General features: G+C 48.5%; 1 protein-coding gene and 1 long non-coding RNA gene across 3 annotated transcripts in view; one reads left to right on the plus strand and one right to left on the minus strand.

Annotated features, from left to right (window-relative positions):
• The window catches only part of LOC147652228 (uncharacterized), a 37,282-nt gene that overhangs the window by 22,541 nt on the left and 114 nt on the right, over positions 1 to 14,627 (minus strand). The window lies entirely within an intron of this gene.
• On the plus strand, positions 10,788 to 14,615 carry NEUROD1 (neuronal differentiation 1). 2 transcript variants are annotated; one of them, XM_023945999.2, is made up of 2 exons: positions 10,788 to 10,961; positions 12,032 to 14,615. In XM_023945999.2, the coding sequence occupies exon 2, from the start codon at positions 12,041 to 12,043 to the stop codon at positions 13,130 to 13,132; it is 1,092 nt and encodes a 363-aa protein (XP_023801767.2). In that variant the 5' UTR covers positions 10,788 to 10,961; positions 12,032 to 12,040; the 3' UTR covers positions 13,133 to 14,615. The 2 variants fall into 2 exon arrangements, with proteins under 2 accessions (XP_023801767.2, XP_086753560.1); XM_086897434.1 differs by lacking the exon at positions 10,788 to 10,961 and having other exon boundaries at positions 12,026 to 14,615.

The raw sequence follows: 14,627 nt of genomic DNA on the forward strand, positions 1-14,627 counted from the left end.
GAATATGTTTCCACATGAAGTTGCTAAGGTGCCTTTTTTTTCAGTCCGAATTATAGTTCTACTCAAAGTAACCTGATTGTTCATTCAGAGAATAGGTGTCATAAATAATAATTGTATGAGAAAACCCCTTTTTGCTCATAGGATCTTGTATTTGAAAGCTTATCAGTGTTGCAGTTTGATAAGAGGACTTAAGGAAACAGCAACATGCCTCGCTAGGCAAGCCCAGATTGCATTCACTAGGTGCTGGGGTTGGTTGCCTTTTAGCCTCTTCTTCATCATATTTGAGAACAAAATGAAAAAAAACAAAAACAAACAAAAAAACAAAAACTGAAGTCTTAAGTCCTTCCTAAAAGCAAATTTTACCGGGGAGATACACTTTTTGAATTACCTTGTGTTCACAAACACAGACCGGGTTTGTGAATCAGGATTTTCTGCCTTCTCGGGTCTGTCTGTAGGACAGGTTCTTCAGTGCCATCTTCTGGTGGGCACGATCGGCAGGAAAAACAAGTGTGGCGCCCAACCTTATGTGGGCTTGAGAAGATGAAATGTCAACACAGATATTTATTTCTGCCAACTTATTAAACAGAATGACGCAATCTAGCGGCAGATAATTTTTTTTTCCTGCATATGATTTGTATAATTTGTAGCATGCTTTGTAATCCTTCAGTACATACATACATACACACACATATATATATATATTTTTATATATATATATATATATATATATATGAATTTACTTATTTGGAAGTAAATGGAGCAAATGGAGCATTACTGCTTCATGTCCAGAATATGTGAGAAAGATTTTTTTTTTTGCCAATAAATGCAAATGTGAAGATAGGGTTTTTTTGAGGAGAGTTAACTTTCCTGTTTTCATCATCTAACAAATACCTGCACTGTTGAGTACACAATAAAAGGACATCCCCATCTTCTCTGTCACAAAAACCAGGCAATTTTTGCGAAGGAGAAGAGGGTCACTGTTATGATCATCACTTTATTGCTGACTTTACAGCAACCCCTCTGTGCCATCTTCAATTATATGTGTGCCGAGCTGGACTGAAGACAGAGGTAGAGAAAAAGAAATTAGTGCTTAGACATTACTGCAATTCCAGAGCATGATGGAGCACCCACAGACAGAATCCTGCTGCTGTGTGACCATGGCATGGTCCTGGATGACAAGCAGAGGGGCTGTTGAGGCTACACCAGTAACTGCTGTGAGCTTCCACAGCCCCTGCAGATCATGGAGCACAGCAGTACCTCTCTGCACATTTTAATTGTGCAAGGCAACTGGCAGCTGGTATAAATTGGAGACATTCTTCATCTTCTCTAATTTATTTTGGAAGTTGATTGGGAATGCAGGAGGCAAATGAGTACAGAAATGGCTCTAAGTTACCTTGTTTCATGTCCTCCCCCACTCCTCCCACTCATCTGCACAGCACTGCCCCCATGGCCATCCATCTCTCCACCACGGCAGTAATACACACAAATGAACTTCGTGCAGGTGCTCCATTTCTTCTCTGTTGCCTTTGTGAAGCAAAATATCTGACCAATATTTTCTTTGCTTCCTTCAATATTCTAATGTCCGTATGTCATAAAGGCTTGTTTCCAGTCTTGTTAACTACCTCACCATAATGGTCAAGAATATTATCTCTAATTCTATATATATATAATATAGTATATTTAATATTATATATATATATATATATATATATATATATATATATATATATAAAAAATAATTTAATCTCTAATTTGCATAGCAATGCAAAGAAATGATGTTCTCTTGCACTTAACTGGAAACAAAGCAAAGCAAACTTGCTTAAGTTGCCTCTAGCATAAAGTCTATTTAACAATTTAAATCCTTTGTAAAAGGGATTCATAGAAAATACTAAACATTTTTATCAAATAAACGTTAGCATTAAGGTTGTTAAAAGCAAGCTTCTGATGGTTGATGCATGAAGTCCTGTGTCACTAGCAATGGACACTGAATGCCTCCTTCTCTGAGTCTGATATGGACTCTTGTCTGTTTCTTCCCAAATACTGCTGTGAATCCCTTCATGGAATTCCCTCCAATCTGGTCTTAAAGAACATCAGTGTTTGGCTGGATATTTTCTTCCTAGTTTGGTTGCTGGCTAAAACAATTCTACTGGCCAGATAAACAAAAGCTGCCATCTCTTCAAACTGAAAATGTAGATCTAAGCAGGATTGTGTGTCTGTTCTTCAGAGTGAACGAGCACAGGCGGCACAGGGTTAACTCGGAGTGAGAAGGAGACATGCTGCAGATGGACAGGGTAGATGCAATGGGTAGGATGACATGGGCTTAAGCCATCCAGGCAGATTTCACCTCCACTGAAGACATCTCAGGGATCAGTTTTTCTGGGATCCAAACTAGAATAGGCAGGACTTCCCTTCTGCCATTCCTACAAAGCTAAAAATGAGGCAAAGGACAAAATATTGTAAATGTAATAGCACAGTGACCCCATACTGGACCAGATCAAATGTTCATTTAGCCTGGTAATGATTCCCCCCTCTCTCCCTGTCCTCATTCTGCTCCTGGCTGTGTGCTTCTGCCTCTTATCATGCATGTGTGAAGGTGTTTTTCAGGTCTTCTGTGAGCCGATGTAGCCAGTTCAGTGACAAAAGGGTTTTCTAAACTGAGTCTTACAGATACCAGATCTGCATCAGAGGATGGAGCAGACTACACCAACAAGAGCAAAGGGAAGAGAGAAATAGAAAAATAGGCAGAGAAGAGTGAGCCTTCCCACCCTGAACAGCATCAAGCTGTTACATTTCTCCACTGCACATGGTGACATAATGCCCTCAGTTATCACATGGCTTTTACTGAGCTCTCAAGGGCTGCATGCACCTACATTGTCATACTCAGGCTCATTTTCTCGGCCCTTAATGCAAGGGTGGGAGCACAACAGTGCTGCCAGCCATCGGCCAGGCTGTCCTCGCTACTGCTCCTTCCTGTTCCCAGCTCCCACGCGTTTTGTTCACAGCAGCTACTCAATGAGCTGCCCCAAACTTTCAGCTGAAAACTTGAAATCAAGGTGATCCAGGAAACACTTGTGGATCTATAGTAGAAGAAATGGACTATAAATTACACTTGAGACCAAGTGTATGCCTGACACCAACTGAAACTGCCAACACTTTTAAATAATAAATCATTTTAGAAGTATAAAACTATCAGAGGTAGAGATTCTTGCTGTTGTGAACCTTAACCCCCCAGTTTAAAAGAAAACCAAACAAAAACAACCAACCTGCTGACAGTTGCTTCTCAATCCTGGATAACTGTAACCTTTAAACTAATTTTGGAAAGAATTTGTAGTCATTCTCTTTACCAATAGTGTTTCAGAATATCAGTCTACCTAGAGATGACATGGATACAGAAGAACTACATATGATAATTTGAAATAGATCTTTAAAAATACATCTTACTGTTATACTCTGTATTTCTGCTTCCACCGGCACTTTTTAAAAGTCAGTTTTAAAAATGCTAGATCTCATTCTCCATTGTCTTGTCATAGGTTTTGAGGTTTTTTGTGTTGCCAAAAAGATTCTGTAAGTACTACAGCATAAGTCTGAGGATAAATATACAGGAATAAAAAAAATCATAGGTTTCTCCTCCACTACTTCACATGTGAAATTATCAACTACAGATTTGCAAGCCACCTGAAGAGTGACCTGAAGAGTTTCCATTCCTGCTGGAAAGAGAGGTTTAACACCCCTTTCAACAGTGACCCCACTCTGCAAAGCAGAGGAGACCAGGGTTATTTATGTGCTCTTGTTCAAGTGAGCACAAACAACTGGATGCTCTAGCAAACGGACAATAGACTACTAACAAAGGGCCAGATGCTCTTATCCACTTACAAGGGTGAAGAGGGACAAAATGAGCAAATATTTATATTATCATAGTGATATGTAACTGGAGCTCAGTTGTAGAGAAAACAGCGATTTACAAGCATGTTCCTCCTCTCTTGGGAATCCACATAAACCAAGCAAAGCTTCAGCACTGAGGAAAAAAACTCTGACAGAAGGACTAAGCCAGATGAGAGAGCTACAGGTTTTCAAGACATGCTTTCCTCTGGGCTCAGATGATGACTAGCAAAGAAAAATGTTTTTCTGGGCAAGAGTCATCACCAATTAATAGGAAAGACCTACCTGGTACACGAGAGAAGTGAGTGTGCATTGTGGCACACAGCTTCAGCCCCAGCACCTCAGAAATACTCCCACCTAGAGCTTTGGACTAAAGCTCAGCATTAAGGATCTCTCTGCAAGATTACTTAAGGCCAGAACATCCTTAACTGTTGCATCACTGGCTGCTCATACCATAACTCTGCTACAGCCAGACTTTCTCCAAAGGGCACCTGACAAGTGTGGAGATCATTCCTCATCTACTTCTTTTTACAAATTTGTCCACATCGCTCCCACAATCATTTAGAGTCACGGCCATCAGTTCTCTGACACTGAGCACCTCAACAAGGCTTGCATCTTCCCTACTGAAAGATCACAGAAAGCTGATTTTGCACAAGAACTTACAATAAAATATTTTGGGGTTTGGACGTATTTTTGATCCTCATGGACATTTGCCTTTGAAACTCCTTGGAACATGACTGCAGTTTATTTTTGTTTTTGTTGTGCTTAGTTTTATCCTTAGGGCCTTGAATATATCCACACCTTCTGTAGGTGAATTTTAAGATTGTCCCCAGCCAATGGAGGGCAATAAAATCACAATCTGCAAGAAGTGATATAAGAACAAAAATGCTTTTTTGGATGACAAGATACTGTCTTTTATGTGAATCTTTGCAGTGAAAGAGGACAAAGAAAGTGTGCTCTCTAATGCTTACCCTGTCCTTTGTGGATTAGAGGTTGAGACACCTCCTCAAGAAACAGAGGAGGAACAAACACATCATGTCAGCGTAGTTTTGGGATAATCGCACCCATAGCTGGGATAGTTAATGTCCCAGGAGCATCTCTGAAAAGCAGTCACATTGTGATGACAAACACTCTTGGGCATTTGACACAATGTTGTGAGCTAACAGTGACAATCATGGGGCTAAGAAGGGAGTGGTGGCAGGAATGGCAGAGGAAGGCAATCTCTTAAAATGTGGTGATGTGTATAAATAAGAATATCCTCAAATACGCTTAAAATGCTTAGCAAGAGTCTCAGTTGACTACTTCTGTTCTACAGCTGTAGAGATTACACTGTACTGTGATGGGAAATGATTCTCCATCATGCCCAGCTCACTGTGGAGCACTTAAAGCACAGATCCAGGTGTGAACTCACTCCAAGAGGTAAAAACAAAGCCGCATTATGTAATAAGATTTAATGATTATTTGAATCTCTTTTTCCATCCCTGTGGATCATTGATTTAACCTTTCTTGTTTTGTTCTCAGGATATTGCTTATACAAGTAACCACGTTCTGAGATTAATCAGGACCATTTTTGTGTGTAACCCTTTAAGAGCATTTTTGCTCTAACTTTAATAAAAGAACACTAACAGAAGCAATAGCTTGGCTAGGAAATGCAAAATGTTGGCAAAATGTTCAGATTGGATGGCCATAGGGAATGAACACGTAAGCTTTTATGTGCACAGCCTGGGGTTCAACTGCTATTTTCTCTCAGAGGAAAACAAAAGCAGACCTTTTAAAGCCACCACTAAGGAGATTTCTATTTAGAGAATATGCAATAACTCATATTGAGACAAGATTTTAATCTCAGCAAAGCTTTGGATAATCTGCTGGCACCTGTGTTTGATGCTCTTCCACCCCATTGCACTGCTTAGACTGAGGCCAAAGGCCAGATCCTGCAAGTGTGTTTGTGGCAACAGTGCTGCTTTTGTGAGGAGGAGTTTTATCAGAAAAAAGGCAAAGACTGGTCAGGATCTGCCCTTGAAAGCATCACCTGTCAGGAAATTACACCAGTGTCATCATCTTTTATATTCCTTTGGAGACTCATATCCTTTTTAACAAGCACTGCACCAGTGGACACTTCTTGTTGTGGTAAATATCATACCAATGCCTTCTGCTGCCTTGCTTGAGGACACGGTGTGAAGTATAGACTACTCAGTTTGAGGGAACCAGGAGAAAGTTAATATCTAGGGTGATTTTAGAAAGAATTGGGAAAGGTTTTTCACATGTAAATCTCAGCTGCTGAAGGCTGTGCATCAGCCTGTGTATGATCTAGAGAGATTTTTATAGAGTTTTCATGACACAAGCAAGCAGGGATGGGTTTGGTACTGTGTAGATACCGTCAGAGATGCTGCGGATCTTGGTGCTGCTGAGGCCTCTGTGTCTAACTGAGATGGGAGCTCCAATTAACAAGTGTGATGTTTGTAGAAGTTCACCCTCTGCAGCTCAAGGAAAGAGAAAGAAATGCACAAAATAAAGACGGGCTTAAGTTTGATAATCTGGGCACAGAGTGAATGGTGCTGTAAAAGGAGATAATGTGGTAGGGCATAAGAAAGAAAAAAAAAATCTACATTGATATATCTTGCATAGGTACATGTATCTTTCATCCCCTTAAAAATGAACATTATTCATATAAAAATAACATCAGATTTCTCTCCTCCTTTGATTCTGTGATTCATGTGTCCCATTTTAAAGTCTACACCCTGTGAAGAGGAGTGCATTATCAAGGAAAGAGGCTTGCCAGGGACAGAAGGCAATTTCCCGTAGCAGGTGCGTACAGCAGGTGGTACACAGTGTACCTGCAACGAAAAGGTAGATTTAGGCTAAGATTTTATTTAATATGGAAAACTTATTGCATCCTGAGCCACTACTGGGGATGTGCCAAAAATCGTGTCTGCAGCATGATTTATTACGTGAAAATACCACCGAACTAATCAGCGGAGTTACTAATTAATACAAATCTGCATTTTTGCATAAGCAATTAGTGCAAAGAGAGTGCAATGAAAGAGGAAGTTTGACTCATTTAATCTCAGTGTCTATTCAAGCGGAAAGACCCACTAGGGCAAGGCACTAGGATCTACATTTGGATTTTTTTTTTTCCTTTTGATTAGTTAAAGGAACTAAAAGGTCAAATTATCAATATTTAATTCAAATGGAAATGCATTTGTTCAAGAGGAAAGAAAACACTTTATTTAAACAAGGTGGGACTCTGGGGGTAAATGCCTGGATCAAAAATAATTAGATTTTGCAGTTACAACAGCATCTAAATCCCTTCTGATAAGAAACCTTTTTCCTAATAACAGAGGTGGTTTGACACCGATAGCAAGGACTGCTGATGCTGTGTAAACTGTAGCCCAGGCAGTAGCCAGCCTACCAATATAATTTAGACATTTGCTTTAATGGTACGTACTTCTCTGATTTGTTCTTTTTTTTTAATCAATTTGAATTATATTTTAAATCTATTGTGATTTCATAATTGTGTGCACTTGACTAAAAGAGTAATTTAAAAAGCTGATAATTAAACCTCGGTGGTGATGTATTTTCCATTAACTAAATAGAAGTTTACATTTATAGAATTAAAATAACAACAGCATTTGTCTAGCGGGGAACGGCTCAATAAAATTAATACACCGAGTTTTAAGGCGGAAAAGAGCAGAACAGGCACCTTAATCAGCCGTACCGATTTTCGAGCCCAGATGTACACTGTATCCTAGAGAGACGCTAGGAAGTGCGAAGCAGTGCCCCCCGCACCGAACCGGTACCGGAGCGGCACTTCAAAGCGTTGTTCTCCCGCGGAGCCGGAGCAGGCTGCTCGCAGCTCGGAGCGATCCGGGCTGCCCTCTCCTCCCGTCCCCTCCTGTCGCCCCAGCATTTGGAAATGGGCGAGCGGGGAACACCGCGGGCAGCCCCGAGGCGGCCCGGCCCCAGCCCGGTCCCCGCGCCCGCGGTGGCTCCGGCCCCACGGTGCGATGCGGTGGCGTGGGACGGAGGGACAGGCACAGAGGGGAGAGACGTTTTCCCTTCTCTCTCTTTTCTTTTTTTCTTTTTTTTTTTTTTTTTTTTTTTTATTCAGGGTAACCTTGGTGTTTTGTGTGGCTGCCTCTCTGGAGAGGGAGAGAACGGGAAACCTGGCAGCGACAGGAGAGAGCCCGAGCAGCCCGGGCAGTAAATCACTCGCTCAATTATAAGCGCGGCTTCCTCTCTCCAATAGCTCCAAGCTATTTGGGGAGGCATCTTTTGCCCGCACTCTCGCAGGTGCAATATGAATCAATTATCTTAATTAAGATAATGCCGCAAACCCAAGAGATTTCATCGGGAGCGGATTTCGCGCTCCGGACAACTGTAAGGCGTTTCCAGAGCGCTGCTTCCCCCGCAACAAACCCCCCTCCCGCCCGGCTGGGACAGGGCTCAGCCCCAGCGGCGAGCCGCGGAGGGGCCGCGCTGGCCGCAGCCGCAGCGGGCCCCAGGCGGCCCCGGGCCCGCCTCCTGCCAGGGCCGGGGGCAGCAGCTGAGGCGGGAGCGGGGGGCGGCCGGGCCGGCCGGAGCTTTGTTGGGACGCGTGCGGTTCGCGTGCCGCGCCGCGGGAGGAGGGGAGAGGGGGCGGGAAGGCAGCTAGGGAGGGAGGGAAAAGAAAAGGAAAAGGGGAAAAAAAAAAAATAAAGAAAAAAAAAATGAAATGGGAAAGGAAAGACAAAAGGGAAAATTAAAAAAAAAAAAACCAACAAAAAATAAATAGAGAGAGGAAAGAAAATCAAAGGATTCGGGAGGAAAAATAAACAGAAGCCGAATTAGAAGCCAGATGGAGAAGGAGGAGTCTGTAGGTCAGGGAGAAAAAAAAAAAAAAAAGACACGCTTGAAGCGATAAAATCAAGCGGCTGGGGGAAGAGGAGAAACGGGGAAGGTGGGAAACTGGAGCCGTTGAGCCAGGGGACGGCCCGAGCAGGGGAGGCAGAGCCGACTGCCTGGGAAATCGGGAGAAGCAGCAGTGCCGAAGGATGCGGGAAGGATGAAGGCGGAGCGGCAGAGAGCCCCGGCGCCCCCGCAGCGCAGCGCTCGTCCCCGGCCCCGACGGGCGCACGGAGCAGCCTCGTACCTGTCGGCCCGGCTCCTCCACGGCCACGCGTGTACCCTCGCCAGTCACCGACTGCGAACGAGCCGGGCTCGGCGGGCTTAAGCCCCTCTGTCCGACTGCCTGCTTCTTTATTTGTGTCTCTAGCTACCTGCCAGTGGACAACGTGTTGATTTTATTTTGCTGCCAGGGAAGGTGACTGTGTTGATCACACTCAGAAGCACACGAGCACCCCAAAGTTCTCACCGCTCCCCGAGATCCAGTTTTCTGCCAGTGCCCTCCCAATATTTTTGCTTAGTGTTTCCCCAGCGCCCCACATTCCCGCTATATTCCCAGACAGTCCCATTCAAAGGGAAATTTCCCAGCAACCGAGACAGGGCTGGACCAGACGCATCTCCCTCCTGCGCTCTCCAAACCTGTCCGAACCTCACCGCCCCCCAAACGCGTCCGTTCCAGCAGCGCGGCTGCCCCGGCAGCTCCCGTTAACGGGGTCGCGCTCCCGAGGGAGCCGCGGGCCCGGCGGGAGGCCCGGCCCAGCCGCGCAGGGTACGGCCGTGCTCCCAGACCCTGGTCCGGGGCCGCCTCGATGGCCAGAGAAGGCTCGCCACGGGCAGGGGCTATCCACCGGTGGGTCGCGCCCGCTGTGCCCCGGGGAGGGCCGCAGCCGCCGGTGACCCGAGGGTGCCCCGCTCCAGCCTCACTCCCCGGACCTGATGGCACACACACACATCGCGCTGGTGGCCATCGCTTCCCACAGAGAACCGGCCGGCTTTGAAATAACAAAAAGTAGCCGGTTGCCCTCTGTATTTGATTACCGAGAAGGCGAACATCCCCGGTGTCCCCTCCTGCTGCCCCCCGGCCCCGGGCTATGTAGGTCATCTACAGGAGAGAAACATTTTAGAAATAACCCGACCTGGAAAAGTATCTTCCAAACCCATCTCCTCGGGGCGGAATGATTTGTTTCGCATTTAAAGCCCCAAGAGACGAAAACAATTTTATTTTTATTGAATAAATATCCGGATAATGCGTGCCGGTAGCACAGCTGTCATGCGAGGGGGCTATCTCCCTCCTAAAAGCGCATCCCTAAGGTTTGGCGGCGTTTGCAAATTCCGCCGAGGCGTTTAAAGATTCTAAAGGCGCCTCACTCTGCGTCTTTCTTCCAAACTTCCCGTTGACCGGCACTATTCCCATCGAAAACCCGGGAAAAGCGTTTACTCCAGGCGTCAGGACAGACGGGGAGGTGTGTGTGCGTGTGCGTGTGTGTGACAACAGCCCCGGGACGTCCGTTTTCCCCAGCACCGGAGAAAACCGGGCAAAGAGCAGGGGGTCCGTGGAGGCGAGAGAGCGACAAGGACCGGGACAGGGAGGGAGAGAGCGACAAGGACCGGGACAGGGAGGGAGAGAGCGACAAGGACCGGGACAGGGAGTCTCCGGGGGTCAGAGGCGCCCGTTAGGAGATGCAGGGAGGGGGGTGGGCGGCGGGGACCCTCAGTGGCCGCCCCCCAGAACAATGGGAACAATGCGGCTCGGCGGGCCGGCGGCTGGGCGGTGTTGGGCGCGGTGCTGAGCGGTGGCGGTGGCGGTGGCGGGGCGGTGACAGATGGCGCGGCCCGCGGGTCACCGCGGGCGTGGCGGCTCCGCGGGCGGGCGCGCGGCCGCATACAAATCAGGGGCGTCACGTGGGGGGGGGGCGCCGCGCGCCTGACGTGGGCGGCCATATGGCGCGTGCCACCGCGCGGGGCGGGGCGCGGGGCGGGGCGCAGGCGCGCGGGGCGCGGCGGTCGCGCGCGGCCCGGGTGCAGGTGCCGGCCCCCCGGCGCGCATCCTCCGTCCCGCTATATAACGGGGGGAGCCCGGCGCTGGGCCACCTCGGGAAAAAACACACACCGACACGCACGCACCCGCGCCGAGCCCTCGCACGGAGAGCTGTGCCGGGGTTATGAGACCGTCACCGCGCAGGAGAGGCTGAGCGACGGAGGTAACGGGAAACCGTGTTTTACCCCCGCGGGAAAAGGGTTCGCGGCGGCTGCCGGGGCGGGAGAGGACCCTGCGAGGTCGGGGCGGACGGGATCTGCCTCTGCCGGAACGACTTCGGGTTTTTTTGTCACTTGCGGTCGTTCCCGCTGGTGTGTGCGGCGCACCTGTATCCATCCGTAGACGCGCACATACATACGCGTATGCATATATATATATGTGAATGTGTATGTGCGTCCATAGGCACATATAAATATGTATACGTGCGTCCGTTTCTACAGACGCATATTACATATGCTAACGTGCTTCCACCTCTGAACTTTGGGCTCCCTTTCCTTCGCGGAGCGCGATCGCCAGGGTCCCAGCGCAGGCTGCATTGTTTCCTCCCGGTGTGCCCGACGCTACCGGGGGGCGGTCGCAACCCCGCGGAAAGGTCCCCGCGGGAAGCGGGGGAACAGATGCCCGTTTGCGACAGAGGGGACGACGGAGACGGGAACCCGCACCTGTTACCACGGGCAGGGGCCGCTCAGCCCCGCCGCGGGCACCCAGTGACAGTCCTGTGGACGAAGGCGGGAGCGGGGAGCAGGTGCTCGGAGCCCGCTGGGGCGGCACAAGCCCCACGCAAGGAGGCGGCAAGGGGGAGCCGCCGAGAGCGGCGGGGACAGTCGTCGCAGGCCGCCACCCGTCCCTGCAGGTGCCCCGCGTGTGCGTGGGTCCGCCTCCCCCCTTCCCGTCTTCGGTAAAAATGTTTGAGGATTTTTTTCCGAAACAAAACCAAACAACCCACGCTCGGTCCACTTGCGTCGTGCCGCCCGGGATGCCTCCCGCACGCATAATCTGCTTATATTCCCCGCTAATATCGGCGAGTTACATAATGGCATTTGAACATATGTCAACTTAACTACAAGGCAGGAACGCGCCGACAATTAAAAGTTTGCCCTGGCACGGTGGGGAATCCAGGGCTTCCCTCGGGAGGGGGCGGCGGGACCGGGGAGCCGAGCGCGGGCAACTTCTCCCCGGGGGTGGCCGCTGCTCCGGGTGCTGACGCGTCTCTTTTCTGTCTCCGCGATGCAGAGCCTCACCATGACCAAGTCGTACAGCGAGAGCGGGCTGATGGGCGAGCCCCAGCCGCAGGGCCCCCCGAGCTGGACGGACGAGTGCCTCAGCTCCCAGGACGAGGAGCACGAGGTGGACAAGAAGGAGGAGGACCTGGAGGGTCTGCACGGCGAGGCCGAGGAGGACTCGCTGCGGAACGGAGAGGAGGAAGACGAGGAGGACGACTTGGACGAAGAGGAGGAGGAAGAGGAGGAGGAGGAAGACGACGACCAGAAGCCCAAGAGGCGGGGCCCCAAGAAGAAGAAGATGACCAAGGCGCGCATGGAGCGGTTCAAGCTGCGGCGCATGAAGGCCAACGCTCGGGAGCGCAACCGCATGCACGGGCTGAACGCGGCCCTGGACAACCTGCGCAAGGTGGTGCCCTGCTACTCCAAGACGCAGAAGCTCTCCAAGATCGAGACCCTGCGCCTGGCCAAGAACTACATCTGGGCGCTCTCCGAGATCCTCCGCTCGGGCAAGAGCCCGGACCTGGTGTCCTTCGTGCAGACTCTCTGCAAGGGCCTGTCGCAGCCCACCACCAACTTGGTGGCCGGCTGCCTGCAGCTCAACCCGCGGACTTTCCTCCCCGAGCAGAGCCAGGAGGTGCCGCCGCACGTGGCGGCGGCGGCGGCGGCGGCGGGCGCGCCCTTCCCGGCGCATCCCTACCCCTACCAGTCTCCGGGCTTGCCCAGCCCGCCCTACGGCACCATGGACAGCTCCCACCTCTTCCACCTCAAGCCGCCGCACGCCTACGGCGCCGCGCTGGAGCCCTTCTTCGAGAGCGGGCTGGCGGAGGGCGCCAGCCCCGCCTTCGACGGGCCGCTCAGCCCGCCCCTCAGCGTGAACGGCAACTTCTCCTTCAAGCACGAGCCGGCCGCCGACTTCGACAAGAGCTACGCCTTCTCCATGCACTACCCCGCCGCCGCCGCCGCGCTGGCCGCCGCGCCCGCCCACGCCGCCATCTTCCCGCCCGCCGCCTCCCGCTGCGAGATCCCGGTGGACGGGCTGGCGCCCTACGAGGGCCACCCGCACCACGAGCGCGTCCTCAGCGCCCAGCTCAACGCCATCTTCCACGACTGAGCCTCCCCGCGCCGCAGGGAGGGCCGGGGGAGCCGCCGCCCGCCACCGCCTTGTTTACAGGGGGCAGCCCGGCGGGTCCCGCCGCCGCCTCGGGGCCGCCGCCTCCCCCCCCCCCGCTCACCCGCTGTCTTTGCTTCCGCTCCTCCGAGCGACGCTGTAAATTGGGGTAGGGGCATTGGGATCGCGTCAATTACCTGATCGGGATAACAAAATCACAAGCAATAATTAGGATCTATGCAATTTTTAAACTAGCGATGGGCCAATTACAAAATATATATGAAATCTATATTTTTCAACCAACGTTTTACTACTTGTTACCTTTCCCATGCTGAATTATTTTGTTGTGATTTTGTACAGAATTTTTAATGACTTTTTATAACGTGAATTTCCTATTTTAAACCATGCAGCTTCATCAATTTTTATACATATTGGAAAGGTAGAATTATATCTAATTTATACAAAATGATTTAACTAATTTAAACCAGCAGAAAAGTGCTTAGAGAAGTTATGTTGCCTTAGCACTTCTTTCCTTTTCAAATAGATGAAAAAGAAAAAAAAAAAAAATGCACAATCCGGGCAATTTCTTTCCCATGCAAGTCTCTTTTTTCATTTTTATTCATTTTTCTTTATTTCTTTTTCCTTTCCCCACCCCGTACAATAAGAACCAGATCCCCTAGGTTTTGAGAAGATATAAGAATGATAGACTTATTTTCTATTAAAACATATCATTTCAACACATTACTTGCACAAACTTGTATATAAAGATTATAAGCAAATGCCAACACCCTTTTTAAATCGAAAGCTGCTTGACTATCACATACAATTTGCACTGTTTCTTTTTAGTCTTTGAACTCCTTGGCATTCCGTGTTTTTGGTTTGTTGGATTTTTTTTGGTTTTGTTTGTTTGGGTTTTTTTGTTTGTTTGTTTTTTGTTTTGTTTTGGTTTTTTTTTAAGATAACTTGAAGATGTTAATGTTTCCAGGCGCTATAAATGCATGATTTTATACATGTTCACACAATCCGTGGTTGTCATATGCTCATTTTATAAATCTGAACCGAAATCTAATCAGGTTGTTAAAGTCGGGCTATATACCTATTGTAGTCGATTAGTACGGTAGCTTGAAACAAATTCAAACCATTTAATCCGTAATTAGAACAATAGCTATTGCATGTACAATGCAGTCCAGAATAAGTGCTGTTTGAAATGTAACGCTGGTTCAACTGGAATCAATCTGTACTGTAATTTTGTTTGTAATCCTGTATATTATGGTGTAATGCACACTGGGATTTTAGAAAAAACATCCATCCTTTGGCAACAGCATAGTATTGAACATTTGGTCGAATGTTGCATTTTTCCTTAAATGTGATTTTTTTTTTTTTTCTTAGTGTAAGTAATTCCTATGGGATTATTGTTTTATTCGGATAGCTCATGAAAGGTGCAACACTTATTATTTGTAGAATAAAATTGGACTAAAAAAAAGGAGACGGATTCTTT

The sequence above is a fragment of the Cyanistes caeruleus genome, chromosome 7 (genome assembly GCF_971803275.1).
Source record: "Cyanistes caeruleus chromosome 7, bCyaCae1.hap1.1, whole genome shotgun sequence".
In the NCBI taxonomy this organism is placed as follows: Eukaryota; Metazoa; Chordata; class Aves; order Passeriformes; family Paridae; genus Cyanistes; species Cyanistes caeruleus.